The following is a 22587-nucleotide window of genomic DNA, read 5'->3' as shown; positions in this document are numbered from 1 at the left end:
TGAAAACTAAACTAGACAACTTTAATTAAACACTAATGACAAAAGAAAATATGCGCAATTGTATATAAGTATGTTCAGGAATGTGCAAACCCCTATTGCCTCCTCACACCCCCAGCAACTCCCACAGCACTCTCCTTAGCTGTGAGCAGTCCCAAAATGACCCGGAGCGCTGCTGGAGATAGCAGCAGAGCTGACAGGAGCTGAGGGGAGAGTTATGAGGGTCAGGAACACATGAGCCTAGGAATCAATGGTGATGGATAGATTAAGTCCTCCCTGGACGCCAGCCATGGATGGAAGAAAAAGGAAGAAGAAGCAGGAAGGAAGTTGTCTTCTGTGAAGTGACCTTGGCATCTCAACAGTAACATAAACATTCCAGCATTATCAGTCCACTAGGTGGAAAACTTGCTGCTAGTTAAAAGAGAGCTTACTGAAGGAAAAAAAAAAAAATCAGTGAAAGGAAAATTGGCTTCATCCTGGCTCAAACTAAGACAATTGCCAATCAAAATAGATTCAGGTGGTAAGAAACAGGAAGAAAAACATTAAAACAACACCTTTCCTCCCCCCTTTGCTGTGTTCAACTTTACTCCTTCACTCCATATTCCTCTACCACTCACCATCCCTAGGGTGGTACAAGGGAAATTGGGGAAGGGAGTTGACAGTCCACAATGGTTGCTCTCTGCTGCTCCTTCCCTCTTCTACTTACTTCCCCCTTGCTCTGGCATGGGTCCTCTACAGGCCACACTTCCTGTCAAGAAAATCTACTCCAGCATGGGCTTTTCCAGGGGAGACAGTCCTGTCACAAAAACTCTGCTCTGGCATGAGTTCTCCATGGGCCACAATTCCTTCAGCATGGGTCCTACACAGCCTTCAGTGTGGATATCTGCTCTAACCCCAGGATGGCATTGGCCCTCTTGGCTGCGAGGGCACATTGTTGGCTCATGGTCAGCCTGTTGTCCACCATGACTCCCAGGTCTTTTTCCCCAGAGCTGCTTTCCAGCAGGTCAACCCCTAACCTGTACTGGTGCATGGGGTTGTTCTTCCCCAGATGGAGTTCTCTATACTTGCCTTTATTGAACTTCATTAAGTTTCTTCCTGCCCAGCTCTGCAACCTGTCCAGGTCATGCTGGATAGCAGCACAGCCTTCTGGTGTGTCAGCCACCCCTCCCAGTTTTGTATCATCAGCGAACTTGCTGAGAGTACACTCTATCCCTTTGTCCAGGTCATTGATGAATATATTGAACAGGACTGGACCCATTACTGACCCCTGGGGGACACCACTAGTCACAGGCCTCCAACTGGACTCAGACTCACTAAACACAACTCCCTGCGCTCTGTCCTTCAGCCAGTTCCCAATCCATCTCACTACCCAATCGTCCAGTCCACACTTCTTAAGTTTGCTGTAAGGATGCCATGGGAGATGGTGTTGAAAGCCTTGCTGAGGTTGAGGTAGACCACGTCAACTGACCTCCCCTCATCTAACCACCTAGTTATGCCATCATAAAAGGCTATCAGATTGGTCAAGCATGACTTCCCCTTGGTGAATCCATGCTGACTACTCTTGGTAACCCTCCTCTCCTCAACATGCTTTGAGATGGCGCCAAGAATAAGCTGTTCCATCTCCTTTCCAGGGATGGAGGTAAGGCTGACTGGCCTATAGTTACCCGGGTCCTGTTTCTTGTATTTTTTGAAGATTGGGGTGACGTTGGCTTTCCTCCAGTCCTCAGGCACCTCTCCTGTTCTCCAGTACTGATGGTTCTCCAGATAATGGAGAGCAGCCTAGCAATGACTTCTGCCAGCTCCCTCAGCACCCACTGGTGCATCCCAACAGGGCCCATGGATTTGTGGGTGTTCAGTTTACTTAATTGATCCCTAACCCTATCCTCTTCAACTGAGCCCAAGTCTTCCTTTTGCCTGATTCCCTCTGTGATCTTGGTAGTGTGGGACTCCTGAGAGTCAGCCTTAGCAGTGAAGACAGAGGCAAAGAAGGCATTCAGTAACTCTGCCTTCTCTGTATCCTCCATCACAAGGGCACTAACTTCATTCAGCAGTAAGCCCACATCCCCTTTGGACTTCCTTTTTCCTCCAATGTACTTGAAAAAACCTTTCTTGATGTCCTTGACCTCCCTCGCCAGGTTTAATTCTAAGGAGGCCTTAGCTTTTTTGCTTGCATCCCTACATACTCTGATGACATTCTTGTATTCTTCCCAAGTGGTCTGCCCTTTCTTCCATGTTCTATAAACTTTTTTCTTCCACTTGCACTTGTACAGAAAGTACTTCAAAACTTCTGTCTCTAGTAATGGGTCTCATAGTCTGAATACTGAGGGAAAAAATTTTATAACAGTTGTAACATGTGCTAGCCGATTAATCTCACACTTTCCATGTGTCACGCCATCAGATGTATCTACCTTGCTCTGCAACTGTTTTCGATTATCTCACAATTAGATAAAGGCAACTTAATCAAATGTGAAATATTTTCTAAAAGTAATATTAAACAAATACCATCAAAAAACATCAAAACACAGTTTTTGAAAGTGATGTTCAAGACTGCAACCTCAAACAAGCTGTTCATAATACACTTGACTGAGTTGCATTTATCTCGTCATTAATTTTTCATGTTACAAATTGTGACTCATACACTTGAGCTCCCCTATATATGCACAGTTTCCTTGCAAAAATCACAGCACCATAAGCAGAGACACCTGCTCCCTGAGGTTCTGTTCACAGTGCTGAAGGTGGTTCTATTAACAGTGCTTACACAGTGCGTCACCTGCTGGTCGGGGGCCAGTTGTCCCTGCGGTGATTTGGTAGTGTAGAAGTGTCTGGCGGCAAGATGGTGACATCCAAGAACCAGTGACATAGTCCTGTATGTTAGGGAGTATTTTGACTTTCTAGAGCTTTAGAATGTTGATGAAAGTATCAAGTGGTTTTGGGTAAGAGTCAGGGGAAAGGCCAACAAGGCAGATATCATGGTGGGAGTCTGTTATAGACCACCCAACCAGAACGAAGATGAAATATTCTATAAGCAGGTGGGAGAAGTCTCAAGATTGCTAGCTTTTGTTCTAGTGGTGGACTTCAACTTCCCAGATGGGTGCTGGAAATACAATACAGCAGAGAGGAAACAGTCTAGGAGGTTCCTGGAGTATGTGGAAGATAACTTCCTGAGTGAGCCAACTAGGGGAGGCACCCCACTGGACCTGTTGTTTGTGAACAGAGAAGGACTTGTGGGTGATGTGACGTTTGAAGGCTGTCTTGGACCTAGTAATCATGAAATGATAGAGTTTTCAATTCTCAGAGCATTAAGGAGGGTGGGCAGTAGAGCTGCCACCTTGGACTTCCAGAGGGCAGGCTTTAGCCTGGGTAAAAAACTGGCTGGATGGCTGGGCCCAAAGAGTTGTGGTGAATGGAGTTAAATCCAGTTGGTGGCCAGTCACAAGTGATGTTCCCCAGGGCTCAGTATTGGGGCCAGTTCCCTTTAATATCTTTATCAATAATCTGGATGAGGGGATTGAGTGCACCCTCAGGAAGTTTGCAGACAACACCAAGTTGGGCAGGAGTGTTGATCTGCTTGAGGGTAGGAAGACTCTACAGAACGATCTGGACAGGCTGGATTGATGGGTGAAGGCCAATTGTATGGGTTTCAACAAAGCTAAATGCTGGGTCCTGCACTTTGGTCATGCAGCACTGTAGGCTTGTGGAGTGGCTGTAAAGGAATTGGTCAACTCTCTGTGGCTAATTCTATGTGGCTGTCTCTACATAGGACAACTCAACATGCCGCTGGTCCTCCCTGATGCACATTGCTGCACCGCTGGTCCTCCCCAACACATGGCAAGCTCCACAAAGCCTTTAAACATTGGCACAGGCTCTGCATGATGCTGTAGGGAGCCTCAGGTACCTGGCAGGAAGCAGTCTGTTATGGGCTGTGGAGGGGAGACCACCAGCGATCTTGTTCCTGCTGTGTCTGCAGTATACATTACATTAGGAGGAGGCAGCATGCAGGTAGAGGGGTGAGCAGCATGGGAGGAGTGTGAGAAACAGCTGGGGGAGCAGCTCTGGGTGCAGCTCTGGATGTGGGGGAAAGGTGACCACCTGAGCACTGCCTGGTGGGAGAGTCCACCTTTTTGTCTGCCTCAGCTTTTTTCTTTTTTTCCCCTCTTTTTTTGAGAGGTGTTGTTTTTTAAATTGAGGGGCCTACGGGCATGGCATCCCACCACCCCAGCATCCTCCCCAGCCCTGGGCAACCGGGAACATTGGGAGCCAGCAGTTCCCACCACTATGGTGCTCCTTCCCCGTCTGCTCAATGTGCATGGCAGTACCAGCACCAGAGCAGGTGTGGGGGCTCAGCAGGAGGCAGTTGTGCAGTTGCCTGCTCCTCGGTTCCCTGAGCAAAACCCTCCTGTAGTTCTTCCCATACACCTTGCATCCCACCAGTGCATTTGCTGGAGAACACTTAGCCAAATGTTTATTTTTTTTTTTATTTCATGTTTTATGTAGTTGCTTTTATTTCATTGTTAATTATCGATTAATTAAAAATTAGTTAACAATCAAGAATGAGATAATAAAGATCAAGTATTTGAACATGCGTTCAAGTTTCTATGGAAAATTAGAACCAACTTTGCAGGGGCATGCCTTTTAAATGGAAGAGGTTAGCATTTCTATAATACTAACACCGATAACACAGATTATGAATGCTGACTGACCTCCTTGATAAGGTTAAATCATCACATAAGTTACATTTGACAAAAGATACTATGGAACTCTGCTAAGATTTTCATGGAGAATGAAAGTCTGCAGGTGGGACAAGCTGCTGAAGGAATTGTACATCTTGTTTTTAATAGAGTTATGTTTACATATTCAGCATTACTAATTTTATATACTGGGATTTTTTATTCTTTAGGACTAATTATGGGACTTTACTGATATGATTGCTATTTGTGTCTTTTAAATCTCTGTCATACGTCAGCTGCTTTCATTGTTCCCAGAAATATTTATCTTTGGTCACTGTCACTAATATAAGGATGGATGTTGTTTTCTGCGACTGATTTTTCTTTTCTTAGATGTTGTTTTTAAGCGTGCTACTGCTATGTATATTTTATTGCCATTTAAATGAAGTGTACTATAACTGGTAACTAATTCAGAAATTTATTTTAGAATTAACTAACATTCATGAGAATTTTAAACAGGCAACCCTCTAATATATCATTTTAGGAATGAATATGCATATGGTAACACACTAAAATAAATATAATATACATTTATCACCAATGTACTGTAGTAATGTTCATATGTTTCTTCACTTGTATTCACAACTGTCAGTTACTGGGGTTTTTTTAATTGAGTAGAACAAAACTTGTGTAACACTGTTTTAGTGGGCTGAAACTGTCAAGTAGCTTACATAACTGTTTATCAGAGCAATTGATATTCACCAGAAGGGATCTTTCCGTACAAGTTGGATTAAAAAAATGAGGGTGAAAAGAATATTTAATCTAGTATCTGCTTTACAGAATCACAGAATTGTTCTGGTTGGAAAAGACCTTTAAGATCATCAAGTCGAACCATTATCCTAATTCTACCAAGTCCAGTGCTAAACCATGTCCCTAAGCACCACATCTACATGTCTTTTAAACACCTCCAGGGATGTTGATTCAACCACCTCCCTGAGCAGCCTGTTCCAATGCCTGATAACCCTTTCAGTGAAGTTCCTTCTAATATCCAATCTAAACCTCCCCTGGCATAACTTGAGGCCATTTCCTCTTGCTCTGATGCTTGTTACTAGGGAGAAGAGACCAACCCCCACTTCACTACAACCTCCTTTCAGATAGTTGTAGAGGTCTCCCCTCAGCCTTATTTCCTCCAGGCTAAACAACTCCAGTTCTCTCAGATGCTCCTCATAAGACTTGTTCTCCAGACCCTTCACAAGTTTTGTTGCCCTCCTCTGGACTCTCTCCAGCACCTCAATGTCCTTCTTGTAGTGGGATACCCAAAAATGAACACAGTACTCGAGGTGTGGCCTCACCAGTGCTGAGTACAGGGGGACAATCACCTCTCTACATCTGCTGGCCACACTATTCCTGATACAAGCCAGGACACTGTTGGCGTTCTTGTCTACCTGGGCACACTGCTGACTCATATTCAGCAGGATATTGACCAACACCCCCATGTCCTTTTCTGCTGGGCAGCTTCCCAGCCACTCTTCCCCAAGCCTGTAGCACTGCATGGGGTTGTTGTGGCCCAGGTGCAGGACCTGGCACTTGGCCTTGTTGAATCTCATACAGTTGGCCTTGGCCCATTGATCCAGCCTGTCAAAATCCCTCTGTAGAGCCTTCCTACCTTGAAGCAGATCAACACTCCTGCCTAACTCGGTGTCATCTGCAAACTTCCTGAGGGTGCACTCAATCCCCTCATCCAGATTATTGATAAAGATATTAAAGGGAACTGGCCCCAATACCAAGCCCTGGGGAACACAACTTGTGATCGGCCTCCAACTGGATTTAACTCCGTTCACCACAACTCTTTAGGCCTGGCCATCCAGCCAGTTATTTACACAGCAAAGAGTACAACTGTCTATGCCATATGTAGCCAGTTTCTCCAGGAGAATACTGTGGAAAACACTGTTGAAGGCTTTACTAAAGTCAAGGTAGACGACATCCACAGCCTTTCTCTCATCCAACAAGTGGGTCATCTTGTCATAGAAGGAGATCAGGTTAGTTCAAGCAGGACCTACCTTTCATGAACCCATGTTGACTGGGCCTGATCACCTGGTTGTCCTGCACGTGCTGCATAATAGCACTCAAGATGATCTGCTCCATAATTTCCTTCAGGTGACAACACAGGTTAGGGAAAACAAATGCTTTGGAAAATTTCAGTTGATCGCCACTAACATTTCCACTGACTTCTTCCTCCTGGGGTAACATTGCTCTTTGAGATCTGATTTAGGGTTTTAACAAGCAAGTTTTACTTTTAATGTTCAGTGTAGTAATGGCTAAAAGCTCTTTTGACTTAAGCAAACTAGTTTTGGAAACTACTATTATGAAAGCAACCTTATAAAAATGTTGAATGTGTTCCACTACTTTTGAGTGTTGGATATTTTTCTTTTTCCAGTACAATGCAATGTGTTTTATACCCTAATTTGAATAAGGTGCACTAACCTGTACATGCTAGAATTTAATGTATCTTTATTAATATACAATAATATATTGCCTTCTTAAAACATACAGCTTTTGACCAGAGTAGAATTTTGAGTATGTACTTGTTTAATGTTATGTTTGTATCTATGTACAGAAAGCATAGAAACAATGTTGGACCAAGCAAACCTATTTCTCAGCCACGAAGAAACATTGTTGGCTGCAGAATACAGCATGGCTGGAAAGAAGGGAGTGGACCTGTAACACAATGGAAGGGCACAGTTCTTGATCAAGTTCCTGTAAATCCTTCTCTGTATCTTATAAAGTATGATGGATTTGATTGTGTGTATGGACTGGAACTGCACAAAGATGAAAGAGTTTCAGCACTTGAAGTCCTTCCAGACAGAGTTGGTAAGAGGGTTTTTTTTTCCTATGTGTGCATGTGTTGTCAGAACATTTACATTTATTAAAATATTTTTCATAACATGGCAGATAACGTAAATGCTCTGCTTAATTTTTCCTTGATACCAGAAAGCATAGTGCTGTCTTTTGTCTTTAAATGGTATGCACTAAATTATGTTTTTTTTATTGTTTAAATTCCTATCCCTAACAAGCTTATATGCATGTAACACTGATATTTCCATTAACATTTAAACTGAGCCAGCTGAAAAATATCCTCGCTATGTTATCTTGTGTGTTTGATAGTAATTATATGTTTGATTGGGTTGTTTTTTTTCATGTGCTTTCTCCAGGTTTTAATCCAAATAGGGGGAAAAAAGTATTTTCTAAGTTAAATAACTTGACTAGTAACAAGGCTTTATTGGTTTACATAATTAGCACTGAATTGTTAAACTGCAGGTTTTTCCAAACTGTAAAGTACAAAGTTTACCCTAGTAATTACTTATTTCTGAATGGAATAAATTCTTAGTTTTTCTGACTGCAGAGATCAGTAGCAGTCTCTGGAATGGGGTTAGGGGGAACCAAACCAAACACTTTCATTAATAACTTCATACAGCTACTCTGTGATTAAACCTCTCTTCCTCCCCTCCTCCCAAAATACAAATATTTAAAATACAGACACTATTCTTTGCTGTGGCCTATACTGGTTTCCCTTTACCTTGCATTATGATAGTTTGATTAATGGGAAGGGGTATACAATATTGGAAAATGTTGATGAGTGTTAAAATAATGTTAAAAAAATAATAATGTTAAAATAATTCTTCAGGTTCTGCAGTTCTTTGGTCTTCAACTGTCTGGAATGGACAGTATTTGTTTTGTATGTGAATTGACTAACTTTCAAACAAACTTATGAATTATTCTGGATAAAGATTACTTTTTACAAAGACTTATTTCTGTACTTTTGAATGGACATACTTATGAACTGGTACCATTTCAGCTTCATCTCGAATTAGCGATGCCCATCTGGCAGACACGATGATTGGCAAAGCCGTGGAACATATGTTTGAGACAGAGGATGGCTCAAAAGATGAATGGAGGGGGATGGTTTTGGCTCGAGCTCCTATTATGAACACATGGTTTTATATTACCTATGAGAAAGATCCTGTCTTGTACATGTACCAACTCTTAGATGACTATAAAGAAGGTGACCTTCGCATTATGCCTGATTCCAGTAAGTAGGCCAGTTATTTTTTTCCTCTGGAAAGTGGCATCTGTCTTTGTATTATTGTTTGGCTTATGCTTTATATATGGAAAAGAGAGTTGACAAACGAGGATCTTTTTAAGTATGAAAACTAACAAAGGTTACAATACAACAGAAAATACATCTGTATTACACAACTTCTGAAATATTTTACTTCAATTTGGTGGTGAAATATACAATAAATACTGGAAAATCATTTACCATAATAATTCCTAATTCTGATAAAAATAGACATACTATTGTGGAAGAGATTACAGTTAGATTTTTTTTAACAGGAATTGACAGACACTAAGCCTTCCAATGCTATTTTCTTTTAGAAGTGTCACAAATCAAGAGCCATCTCAAGGATCTGTATTTCTGAAGCAGTTCTTATAAGAATAATGTTTTGAGGCTAACTAAAATAATCAGATTAATTTAGTTTGGGTAAGCATCTTCAGTTTGGAAAGCTTTTGAGTAGTTTATTGGAGGAAAGAAGCACTAATCTTTTGAAAGCTCATTTTCTCTCACCTGTTTAGACACATAAACAGGAATTTTTTTTCAATAGGTTAGGAGGGATATTTTTCTTCCTTTCTTGAAGTGAAAGTTATGGGTTTTTTTCTATAAATATAGAAGGATTTTCACAGAATCATTATTGTTCAAGATTTGGATAGCTAGTACAAAAAAGAAGAAAAAAGTTTGTCAAGAATATTGTACTCTCATTTCTCTCCTGTACCTCAAAAGCACTTCTCTGACAGAGAGGCAATTTTGACATTAAAGCAAATGATTAATTAGATAACTAGTGTTTTGACTATGCAATGCACTACATAAATATTGTTTAAAATTCCTTCATTGAATTTCTGAGACTGTCTTCCTTCAGATCTAGCACTGATAATAAATAGTCTGATGGCTGAGTAAACAAGTAGCATTCATTTGCATAACCTCTGTAATAATCCTATGCTTTTAGATTTTTTTTCCAGCCTAACAAAAAACAATGTATCTGTGGCTTGAAGAGAGTGAGCCACAAATGTTAATGGGAAAAGTGACCTTCTTTGCTTTGTTCCATCTTAGAAAAATAAGCTAAAAGGCTTATGAATTAAGTTTTAAATGTGCTCTTTTTTTCCTGGTGCTATCTACTATTTACGTCTGTTTCTAAGACACTCTGAACTATGAGCTACCTTCCCTGAATCTTTTACAATGAGAATTGTATCCTTAAGGATACTTCTGGATAGATTTTGCTAGAAAAGCAAATAATATAGTTAGACTTCTCAACAGTATCTGTCCTAGTGTGAAATCAAAAGCCCTTTTTAACAGAATTATTGATTAAGGAGGTTACACTTAGTTTGGAAGATGTGGTTTTGTTGCAATGGCATGTTTGCATTGACATTTTGGATAAAGAGTGTGGGGAGAGGGAGTTCTAGCACACCTGCCTTTCTGTTAGAGACTCAGTGCCTTGTTCTGATGGGGGTTTAAATTAAATTATCTACAAACATGTTCTGTAATTGGTGTGTAAACCTTCATGTAAAAAATTTACTTTTCTAACCGATTGAAGTGCTATTTTTTACTTCATAAAATTGAAGATGGCATTACTTAAAAAAATAAAATTCTGTGATTGTACTTTCTAGAAGCATGGCAATAGTTAGGTGCTTGTCTGAACAACTCAACTTGTTTTAGATATACTCTGCGTTTTAAACTTGTGATTGTTTCTTAACTTTTAAAGAAGGCTCTGCAGTTTTGTATATTGGGAAAAAATCCATAAATATCTACCAAAGTACATTGTATTTTCACATTACAGATGATTCGCCTCCTGCAGAACGGGAGCCAGGTGAAGTTGTGGACAGCCTGGTAGGCAAACAAGTGGAATATGCCAAAGAAGATGGCTCAAAACGGACTGGCATGGTCATTCATCAAGTTGAAGCCAAACCATCTGTCTATTTCATCAAGTTTGATGATGATTTCCATATTTATGTCTACGATTTGGTGAAGACATCCTAGACATCATCATGAACTTCTGCCAAATTTGTGGAACTATTAAATGTAAAATTTGTAGACACAAAGACTTGACTGTTTTTCAGGTAAATGAAAGCTTAAATGTCCCTGCGAACCCACAATCTCTGCCAGAAAAACTGTTTTGTTCTGAAAAATACAAATTTATGTGAATGTGACACATTTTGCATAAGAGAACTCCTTTTTCTTGAAAGAAGTTGGTATATTTGGGTGGGAGGGAGTTAAAAGCAAAGAACAGCTGCAAATTCAAGCTGTGTGAAGTGAATCTAGTATTGTAATCTAGATTTTTTTTCATAGAATTTAACTTTTATTTCAGCCTTGCACTCACCTGTTCAACTGCCACATGCAAGTGTAGTTTGCTATTTTTTATATGCCTTCTTTTGTAACATTAATTTCTTGGCTACTGGCAGCCCTTGTTTTCTGGGTTGGGACAGAGGTGACTTCTGAAAGGTTTAAACAGTTTGTGCAGCAATAAGGAGTGCCTAACCCAAGCAACATCAGTCTACTATGTTTCTACACTTTATTTCAAATTAAGCTTTTTAAGAACTTGCAGTACATGGAAATACTATAAAAATATATTTAATTGGTATAACCAGTTAATTAGAAAATGCAGGTTAAGGGCCTGTTAAGTTGTAGGAATCAGTAAAATACACACAACAAAGCTGCCTTTAATCCTAAATGTTGTACTCTTTTGTTATACACATTTCTTAGCAGAACCTAAGTGCTTCGTGCCACATATTTAACTTAAGACTTTAGACTATGCATTGGCAATCAGTAGTCTCTCATTTAATATCAGAACCTAGCAACCCAGATGTTTGTGTGTGGACTTAGGAACCTACTAGTAGTTAAATCTCTTACGCAGTAAATACAATCTTATCGGGTTGGGGGGTCCTTTTACACCAAAAACCTCCTTTAGAGAAGGAGAAGCATTTGTTGCCTTCTTCTCAGTCCGCTGTATTCCTTTGGGTTGGGTTTTATGCTATTGTTTTTAACCATTTTGGTTCAAGAAGGCATCTTCTCAATGTATTCTTTTTCTGGCTTTTCCGTGTAAGGAGTGTCCAGACAAATCTACAGTTTAAACCTGTTGTTGCCTTTTGTGGTATCCTTGCTTTGAGGTATGCTGTCAACATTAATTTCATTCTATGAACACTAGAGTTCTGCATGCCAGTGGTGTACTATCTAATGGGAGCTATAGACAGTCTCAGTGGTTCAGTCATCTGAATTAGATTGTGGATATAAATAGCAGCCCACAACAGCAGAATCCTTTCACCGTTTTAATCTTGCAAGATAGCTGTAAATCAGTGTTAGAGTATTTGTTGTTTTTTAAGTGTAGCAACTTTTAAAAGCATCAGAATTGTAACAAGGATCAGCACAGCAGCAAAATTGTCATGTTAAAGCAGAGCTCTGCAAGCTTCAAAGCATTGCTTCACAGAAATACAGTATGTGAAGAATGTGAATACAGTCAACATTTGATGGGAATAAGTAATACACAGATTTCCAACCTTATGCTGTTAGTGGAAGGATGCAGGAGAGATACTGTTAGTCAGAGATCAAAGATCTGACCTCTATTGTGGGTATTCTTGATATCAAAGACTCAGTGGTTTAAGACCCTTTCTGTCCATTTTTCTTGTCCTGATTTCATATTTTAGCCTTAAGGCTTGTGCCTCATTATGTTATTAAATGGTAATAATGTATAAATATATCTTAATTCTTTGTCCCTTGCTACTATATTGCATTATGTCCTGTATTTCATCATGGGCAACCAAAGTCTTCAGTTCACAGCTTCTCAATCCAGTCTTTAAGCACTAAGTACCTGAGTCAGTAAATTTTTCATTGTGTTTTGAACAAAGTGAGCAGATTTGCAACTCAGTGCTTTCATCCTGCAGATCTGTTATGTGCTTTCTATTGACTCTTAAGAGTCCTGCAAGTAAATCTCAAAGCTGAGCCTGGCTCCATGAGCCCAAGTTGATATTTGTGGCACAAGAATTAGTATATTGATTACACACAAAATACATTCATAACTTAGTACAATGAATTTTGGGCTTTACATCTAAAGAATACAAGGTCTGTTTTTAAATGATTGAGGTTTGTTTAGGTTGACTGGAACATTTTTAGCATTAGACTTTCATTTGTGAGTTTTATGCAAGCCACTCTAATACACCACATATTTTGCTAATTAGAATATAATCTATATATTGTCAAATTTTATTATTGTTTTTAGGTGTTCCCGATATCCGTTGCATGTTTTTCTTCTGTTCATCTTTTCTCTTAAGGTTGGGGAGTGTGTTTTGGGTTTTGTGGTTGTTTCTATTAATAGCTTAATCCATCTTTTTGAGACTAATTCCACTCCCTGCGATCTGCTTTGTTTTAGGCTCATGTTTCATATCTGCATACAGTGCTTGCATTACCCTAGTAACTACATGTTGATCCCTTGTTCGAGGGGTTTAACATTACTTTCCAAATTTATCATAGGGCTTGTGATAGCACAAGCCATAAATCTTTGTATAAAAGTTATTGACCTTTCTCATTTACCTGCTGTAGTATTGTTGTATATTGTGTGTGTGCATGATGTCAGGCTGCCATGTAAAACTTTTCAAAAGGAAAAAAAAAAACTTAAATGCAGACCATCCTTTTTTGCATGCTTAGAAGGTTAGAATGTTCAATATAACAGACTAAAGTTGCATGTTATAATGTTTAGGTTTGGGTTTTGTTCTTTTATTTTGTGTTCAGTTTTTTGTGAATTTGCTTATTGTGCTGTTTGAATGGTTGTTAGTAGGATTAAATGCACTAGTGAGGTGAACATAGTGCCAATGGAAGGTAATTTTCCAGTTGTATGTGTCATACAGCATTTGAAGGGACCATGTATTCTGTTCAAGAATAAATAAAATCACCATTAATAAATAAAACACTACATTTTTTTTCTTTTGAGTGCCAAACCTTAAACTAAGTTGGACTACATAAAGACTGAAATACTTTGGGGAAAATCCTATTTATTACAATTCGTATAAGCCTTCTTTAAATGAATTATTTCAAAATGGAGGCTTTATATTCAGATAGAATAGATTACAGTTGCTTCAGGGAAGAAGAATTACGGTAAACGCAGTTTCTGGTTCCTTGAAAATGTTGTGCTTTTTTGTATTTTACATCATTAGTACAATTTGGATGGTTCTTGGTATGTGTATAGTTCAAAGGTCTTTGTGTTCACATTTTAAAATTAGGTAATGAGTTCATCTTTAGAGTTCAGTTTCATTATTTTTATTTTATTTCTCTGCATTTAGAAGTATGAACACTAAATATGTTACTTAATTCTGTAAGTAATTTTTATAATTATGATGTAACTCTATCTTTAAAACATTTAAAATAAATCCTTTATGTGCAACTCATGACTGTAAATTTTATTCTCATGAGCAAAATGTAGTTATGTGACTTCAGACTCTGAAGAAGCAGTTTGTTCAGTATTTTAATTTAAAAAGACATAATATTTTAAAGTTTAGCCATGTATGCTAGTATATTTTCCCCATGAAATGTTTGCTTGTTAAGTTAGGGTTTTGGGGGGGTTTTTTGTTTGTTTTTTGCCAAGTAAGTATAAATGCTGATAAGATGGAATTTGACTGAGGCAAAGCATGATGCTTAAACTGCATTTCACCAAAAGCAGAAAGATTTCTCTTCAGGGGTTTATGCAAGTCTGTGAGGGAACCTCTTATTTCCAGCACGCAATATAGCTCATACTGTTAACAGTAGTTCAGCAGTGGGAAATAGGAGCAGTGTTTACCTGATACATTTGTCTGCTTTGAATTACTGTACTTACCTAAATTTTGAGTTTTATTTTGCTCACTAAATAAATTAAAAAAAGAAAGTAGAATTCATACAAACCTAGAGGTGATGAGTAATGAAGAGAATAATACCACAATGCTGTAAATTTCCTTAAGACACAGGAGTTCTTCATACTAATGCATGAACACCTAATTATTTTATGTAATTAAAGGTAAATTACCAAACCTGACTTTGAATATTGAAATTATGAGATTTTCCTTATTCCTCCCTGTTCCCTGATTATAGGGGGGAAAATCTTAGATGGATACCCCAAAATATATTTTTGGCACCAAGCTGCCAACATCCCTGGACAGTGGGAAGGACTGCACACTCAGCAATTCACAGATTATGCAAAACTGGGAGAAATGGTTGATCCACCAGAAGGTTGTGCTGCCATCTAAAGGGACAGGCTGGAGAAATGGATTGACAGGAACTTCATGAAGTTCAACTAGGGGAAAGTCCCACACATGGGGAGGAACAACCCCATGCACCAGTACATGATGGGGGATGACTGTCTGGAAAGCAGCTTTGCAGAAAAGGGGGAGGGTGTCCTGGTGGACACCAAGCTGGACATGACCTGGCAATGTGCCCTTGTGACATTAGGCTATTGTTGCCAGAAACTCGAGAGAGGTGATCTTTGCCCTTTATTCAGCACGGGTGAGGCAGCATCTGAGGTACCATGTCCAGTTTTAGGCTCCCTAGTACAAGAGAGACATGGACATACTGGAGAGAGTCCAGCAAAGGGCCATGAAGATGATTAAAGGACCAAAGCATGTCTTCTATGAGGAAAGGCCGAGTGTCACCTGGCTCTATGGAGACAGGTTCTTTTGGGGATCCTTGGCAGAATGATGCCGATACTAAGTTACAGCTAAAATTAAAGCTTTGTTTTTTAGCAAAGTTTATCATCAGCATAGAATCTTATGGTCAGAGTAGCACAGGATTTTTAATAAGCAGAATAAGTGTAGCACAATTTTATAAGTAGTGTAGCAGAAGATTTTATAGCACAGCTTAGCTTATGGTTTCTAATCACCTGGACCCTCTGCAGTTGGGGTCAAATCTTAATACTTGACTTGCCATGTCATTATAACAATCATAAATAGACTTGAAATATGCAAAAGAAAATGAGTCACTCAGTCCTCGGAAGAAGCAGACAATGGTGGAGGCATCCCTGACCACTGGAGGATCATGGGTTTTGTCATCCAGCAGCAGTTCTGGTCCAAGTCCTTGGGACTTGTAACTGCTTGCTTTTATAGACAGACAGTGCTCTCTGTGCTGCTACATTTCCCTGTTCTGTGTCAGGGTCACCACCACCTGGTTGGCCAGGTGCCTGGGACCTTCAAGGGCAGTAAGGAGAAAAGTTTGCCTGATGCCCAGAAACCTGGAGGCTGATAGGGAAGGGGAGAAGAAGTCTGCCTGGTGCACAGGACCTTCAAGGCCTGATGAGGAGGGGAATGGGTGTCACGGTTTGACTCAGGATCGGCAATTAAATGGGGACTAATATGTGACCAGCTCGGTCACAGAGAAGGACCGCTTGGCTTATAAAATGGCATTAGCTATGCTATTCATATTATCAGGGGTAAGGAGCAGGGGGTACTGATCACACTCAGAGAGCTGGGACTGTTTAGCCTGGTGAAGAGAAGACTCAAGGGCATTCTCATCAACATGTACAAATACCTAATGGGAGGGAATGAAGAAGAGCGAACCAGACTCTTCTCAGTAGCGTTCAGTGACAGGTCAAGAGCCAATGAGCACAAAGTGAAATACAGGAGTTTCTGTAGAGGGCTTTTTCAGCGAACAGTGGATATGTGAGCAATCCAGCCTTTACTGTAAACATCGGGGCCCCTCGAAGGCCGTTGCCATGGATATTAACTGAAAAAGCGAGCAGCGAAGTAAACAACTTCCAGATGTGCCAAAGAAGGAAGTGAGGCAGAGAGTCATGACTGCGCATGTGCGTGCTAGGAACCCAATCACTGTTTAGGTCATGGCAGGCTTTATGAGAATTGACCAATGACAAGAGTGGTTTAGGTTGCGTGTACAGAACAAGAGGCTATATAAGAAAGCTTGGCGCGCAGAATAAATTGTCAGCCACCTAATCATATTGATTCCTGTGTGTCTGTCCATGGTGGATCCTCCTGCAAGTTTCCATCTCAACATGAAGATTTTTTACTGTGAGGGCAACTGAGCACTGGAACAGGTTGCCCAGAGACGTAGATTCTCCCTCCTTGAAGATATTCAAAAGCTGTCTGGATACGGTCCTGTGCAACTGACTCCAGGTGACCATGCTTGACAGGAGAGGGTGTGTGGACTAGATGACTTCCAAATGATTCCTTACAACCTCAACAATTCTGTTTTTTTGGATTGGCAGCCTGGGAAAAGTTATCAGGCTTCTAAGCATTATTTTCAGGCTTTGCTCTTCCAATTTTGCTAGTTTACTGCTCAGAATTCCTCAGTTCCTCTTCCAAATTTGGAGTATAGCAGAAGTATATGTGCAACATAATGTACCTAAGGTCCCATCAGTGTCAATAAGCTAGTATACACGTAACGCTTAACTATTCTACTTGGATGTTAATTACTGCCTTCTGCTGCATGGGCCTTTTCTTAAATCATTGTTGTGATTTACATAACTTCAGTTGTACAAAAAATGTAAATTTTTTTTGTAATTTGACAGTTAAAATACATATATATTTTGGCTTTTTTTTTCTTTCTCCAGTTAATCCTTAAATTTACTTGTGACAGTCAGACTGTTGAATACAAGTCCTTTTTTGAACATCTCCATGCTTTCTGGTGCCACACTTACTCAGGTCTCTACACCAGACTAACTTGTTCAAAGCTGACTGCTAATGAATACTGATATCTACACACTTCACTTTAGACCAACCTTCTTTTGTGTTTTTTTCTTTAGTGTGTTCCACCTAGACCTGACATTTGAGAGGCATATTTTTGTTAATAAAGATAATCACCACAACTTAAAAAATACTTTATAATATTTTAAATGCACATTCAAGTTAAATCAATGGAAGTTTACAAAGACAGCAACTACTTTAGGAGGGGAGAGGGCTTTTTTTTTTTTTTTGTTACAATGTCAAATAACATTTATGTGAAAGACGACTGATGACATCCTGGGGTGCATTAGAAAGGGTGTGGTTAGTAGGTCAAGAGAGGTTCTCCTCCCCCTCTATTCTGCATTGGTGAGGCCGCATCTGGAGTATTGTGTCCAGTTCTGGACCCCTCAGTTCAGGAAGGACAGGGAACTGCTGGAAAGAGTCCAGCGCAGAGCCACAAAGATGATTAAGGGAATGGAACATCTCCCTTATGAGGAAAGGCTGAGAGAGCTGGGTCTCTTTAGTTTGGAGAAAAGGAGACTGAGGGGTGACCTCATCAATGTTTAGATTGTGGGAAACTGTTCTTCCCCACATAAGTCTAAACAAAATGTCTTTTAAGCCAGCGAAGGCCTCTCCTGATTATCCCCAGCTAACGAACTAAAACAGACTTGCTTCTCAAGGACAACTGAACCCAAAACAACAGCTGTGGTCCGGGACAGAAAGGATAGACGACAAGCCATCCTGTGCCCCTGGCAGTCACCGCCTTAAAGTGGGGCTCATGGACGCTCATTGGCTCTGGACAGTGACACTGACTGGACCGGTGGGTCAGGGGGTATAAAAGGCGGCGAGGGCAGCAGGTGGGCCCTTCCCTCCTCCCTGAGGCCCGTTCGGACGCTTTCTGCTTGGGACACCCCCCTGCTGCGGTGTCACCGTTTGACTCAGGTCCGACAACAATGCTCTCGATCCCCTCCCCCCCCCACCCAGTTAGGGAAGGAGAGAGAGAAAAAGAGAGAGACTTGGCTGGATTGAAAACTAAACTACACAGCTTTAATTAAAACACTAATGAATCACACAAGAAAATATATACAATTATATACAGATATATTCAGATATGGGCAAAAGCCTCTCGCCTCCCCCCACCCCCAGCAACTCCCACAGCACTCCCCTGAACTGAAAAGAGTCCCGAGAAATCCCGGAGCCGCTGCTGGAGAAAGCAGAGAGTTATGAGGGTCAGGAGAGCTCGAGCCTAGGGGTCGACGGTGATGGATGAGCAGAGTCTTCCCCGGACGCCGGCCATGGACGGAAGAGAAGGCGAGAAGAAGGAGGAAGCTGTCTTCTAAGATCTCTGACCTTCCTCTGAGCTTACATAGATATATGGAATGGAATATCTTTGGCCAATTTTGCTGTCTGTCTAACTCAGCCTCCCACGGGGGGGGTCAGAGATCTCCCCATAGTGTCTGAGCCGGCGGAGTGAAAGTGTAACCTTGAAACCTCAGTAGTTAGAAAAACATTCCACTGTCTTATCAGCCTAGCAGAACACACAGTTGCTAGTTAAAAGAAAGCTTACTGAAGGAAAAAAAAAATCAGTGAAAAGAAAAATTGGCTTAATCCTGGCTCAAACCAGGACATTCCACCCCTTATTCCATACCATATATTACATACAGGCTCTATACTTTACCAGCTGTCAAATTAAGGATTTTCTCCCAAAGTCAGATTACCTTGAGGTACATATTGTACTTCACCATCCTCCATCATCACACACCAGGTATGTCCAGGTCCCTGAGCAAAAGCAAGACCCCTGACAGGTTTACCTTTGCCTGAAGCAGGATAGACCCAAACACTTTTACCCAGCAGGTTTCTTTCACATACCACAGGGACTTTATCCCCATCTGTAGTATGCAAAAGGTCTGACTGGGCAGGACCAGCCCGATTGATGAATCCCCTGGTATTAACTAACTAGGTGGCCTTTGCCAAATTTTTATCCCAGTTTTTGAAAGTTCCACCACCCATTGCCTTTAGGGTAGCCTTCAACAGACCATTGTACCTTTCAACTTTCCCTGAGGCCTGTGCATAGTATGGGATATGGTAGATCCATTCAATACCATGCTCTTTAGCCCAGTCAGTGACAAGACTGTTTTTGAAATGAGTCCCATTGTCTGACTCAATTCTCTCTGGAGTACCATGTCTCCACAAAATTTGCATCTCGAGACCCAGAATAGTATTCCTGGCTGTGGCATGAGGCACAGGATATGTCTCCAACCATCCTGTACTTGTTTCCACCATTGTAAGCACATAGCGCTTACCCTGGCGGCTCTGAGGAAGTGTGATGTAGTCAATTTGCCAGGCCTCTCCAAATCTGTACTTTGACCACCTCCCCTCATACCACAAAGGTTTCAACCGTTTTGCCTGCTTAATTGCAGCACATGTCTCACAGTCGTGGATCACCTGTGCAATAGTGTCCATGGTTAAGTCCACCCCTCGGTCACGAGCCCATTTGTATGTTGCATCTCTGCCCTGATGACCTGAAGCATCATGGGCCCACCGAGCCAGAAAAAGCTCACCCTTGTGTTCCCAGTCTAAGTCTACTTGGAACACTTGGGCAGCCTCATCTGCTCGTTGGTTGTGTCGATGTTCCTCAGTGGCTCGACTCAGAGGCACGTGTGCATCCACATGACGCACTTTTACCTCCAGTTTCTCTATCCGAGCTGCAATGTCTTTCCACAGGTCAACAACCCATATAGGTTTACCCTTTCGCTGCCAGTTATTCTGCTGCCACTGTTTTAGCCAACCCCACAAGGCATTTGCTGCCATCCACGAGTCAGTGTAGAGGTAGAGTCTCGGCCACCCCTCTCGCTCAGCAATGTCCAAAGCCAGCTGGATGGCTTTTACCTCTGCAAACTGACTTGATTCACCTTCTCCTTCAGCTGCTTGTGCAACCAGTCCTGTAGGACTCCACACGGCAGCTTTCCACTTCCGGTGGTTCCCTACAAGACGACAGGAGCCATCGGTGAAAAGAGCAAATTGTTTCTCAGTCTCTGGTAGATGATCATATGGTGGAGCTTCTTGAGCTCGTCTCACCACTTCTTGTGGTGGCATTCCAAAGTGGGTGCCTTCTGGCCAGTTTGTAATTGCTTCCACAATACCTGGACGATTAGGTTTCCCTATTCGGGCTCTTTGGGTGATCAAAGCAGTCCATTTACTCCAAGTCACATCGGTGGCATGATGGACAGGAGAAAGGTTATTCTCGAACATGAATCTCAGCACCGGTAGCCTGGGCGCCAGAAAGAGCTGTGCTTCAGTGCCAATCACTTCTGAAGCGGCTCTAACTCCTTCATATGCTGCAAGTATCTCCTTCTCAGTTGTTGTGTAGTTGGCCTCGGAACCTCTGTAGCTCCGGCTCCAGAATCCCAGAGGTCGACCCCAAGTTTCCCCTGGTGCTTTCTGCCAGAGGCTTCAGTTGGGACCATTGTGTCCGGCTGCAGTGTAGAGCACGTTCTTGATGTCTGGCCCTGTTCGAACCGGTCCAAGGGCCATTGCCTGCGCAATCTCCTTCTTGATCTGCTCAAAAGCTTTCTGTTGGTCAGGACCCCATTTGAAATCATTCTTCTTTCTGGTCACCTCATTGAGAGGTTTCACAATTTCACTGTAACATGGAATATGCATTCTCCAGAAACCAACAGTCCCTAAAAAGGTTTGAGTGTCCTTTTTAGTTGATGGTGGGGCCATAGCTGTTACTTTGTTAATCACATCCATTGGGATCTGGCGACGACCATCTTGCCACTTGATTCCCAGGAACTGGATCTCTCGCGAAGGTCCCTTGACCTTGCTTCTTTTTACAGCAAAACCAGCATCCAGAAGAATTTGGATGATCTTTTTACCTTTCTCAAAAACTTCTTCTGATGTGTCACCCCACACAATGATGTCATCAATGTACTGCAGGTGTTCTGGAGCTCCACCCTTCTCCAGTGCAGCATGGATCAGTCCATGGCAAATGGTTGAGCTGTGTTTCCACCCCTGGGGCAGTCGATTCCAGGTGTACTGGACTCCCCTCCAGGTGAAAGCAAACTGTGGCCTGCACTCTGGTGCTATGGGAATAGAGAAGAATGCATGAGCAATGTCAATAGTGGCATACCACCTAGCTGCTTTTGACTCCAACTCATACTGAAGCTCTAGCATGTCCGGTACAGCAGCACTAAGTGGTGGTGTCACCTCATTCAGGCCACGATAGTCCACTGTCAGCCTCCACTCGCCATCAGGCTTTCGCACTGGCCAGATAGGACTATTGAAGGGTGAATGAGTCCTGCTAATCACACCTTGGCTTTCCAATTGCCGAATCAGCTTATGAATGGGGATCACAGAGTCTCTGTTGGTGCGATACTGTCGTCTATGCACTGTTGAAGTGGCAATTGGCACCTGTTGGTCTTCAACCTCCAGCAACCCTACTACAGAAGGGTCATCTGAAAGGCCAGACAAAGTACGCAGCTGTTCAGTGTCCTCAGTCTCTACAGCTGCTATACCAAAGGCCCACCGGTACCCTTTCGGGTCACGGAAGTATCCTTTCCTGAGATAGTCTATGCCAAGGATGCACGGAGCACCTGGGCCAGTCACTATAGGGTGCGTTTGCCACTCCTTACCAGTGAGGCTCACACCGGCCTCCACAACAGTCAGTTGTTGAGAACCTCCTGTCACTCCAGAGATAGTGACAGGGTCTGTCCCTTTATGATTCGATGGCATTAGAGTGCACTGTGCACCAGTGTCCACCAAAGCTTTATATCTTTGTGGTTCTGATGTGCCAGGCCACCGAATCCACACAGTCCAATAAACTCGGTTGTCCCTCTCCTCCTCCTGGCTGGAGGCAGGGCATCCCTAGGGTTGAGCACTAGAGCTCGATGAACCATCCTGGTTGTTGACTGGTGCAACCTTCTTCTTGGAAGAACCATCTCCTGGCTTTGTTCTGTTTAGAAGCTCTTGCACATGTAACTGGAGCATATCAGTGGGTTTCTTGTCCCAGACTCTCATGTCCTCTCTAAAATGATTTTTCAAGAGAGACCACAGGTGGCGTCTCAGTGAGTCCCGTCCCTCTCGCTGCTGTCTCGTAGCAGGAGGTCTCTTCTTAATGGCTGCAACACGTGACCAGTTGTCTCTAGGAAGAGTCTGGAGTTTACTTCCCCATCCATTTGGCATCTTA

The 22587-nt window shown here is 41.8% G+C and overlaps 2 protein-coding genes across 8 annotated transcripts in view; one reads left to right on the top strand and one right to left on the bottom strand.

The window, feature by feature from the left end:
- Positions 1-14143, top strand: part of LOC127395200 (spindlin-Z) — a 149678-nt gene extending 135535 nt beyond the window's left edge. For all 7 annotated transcript variants that reach the window (XM_051641780.1, XM_051641775.1, XM_051641781.1 and 4 more), the window contains 3 exons: positions 7279-7532; positions 8518-8751; positions 10553-14143. In XM_051641780.1, the coding sequence (XP_051497740.1) occupies positions 7279-7532; positions 8518-8751; positions 10553-10752 (688 nt within the window). In that variant the 3' untranslated portion in view covers positions 10753-14143. The remainder of the gene's footprint in view (positions 1-7278; positions 7533-8517; positions 8752-10552) is intronic.
- The window catches only part of LOC127395183 (uncharacterized), a 432114-nt gene extending 411463 nt beyond the window's left edge, over positions 1-20651 (bottom strand). The window contains exon 1 of the mRNA XM_051641744.1: positions 18883-20651. Coding sequence (XP_051497704.1) covers positions 19356-20651 — 1296 coding nt within the window. The 3' untranslated portion in view covers positions 18883-19355. The remainder of the gene's footprint in view (positions 1-18882) is intronic.
- Positions 20652-22587: the final 1936 nt, after the last annotated feature.

The sequence above is a fragment of the Apus apus genome, chromosome W (assembly GCF_020740795.1).
Source record: "Apus apus isolate bApuApu2 chromosome W, bApuApu2.pri.cur, whole genome shotgun sequence".
Taxonomy (NCBI): Eukaryota; Metazoa; Chordata; class Aves; order Apodiformes; family Apodidae; genus Apus; species Apus apus.
The sequence above is the reverse complement of the archived record's forward strand: the minus strand, read 5'-3'. Positions and strand labels throughout refer to the sequence as shown.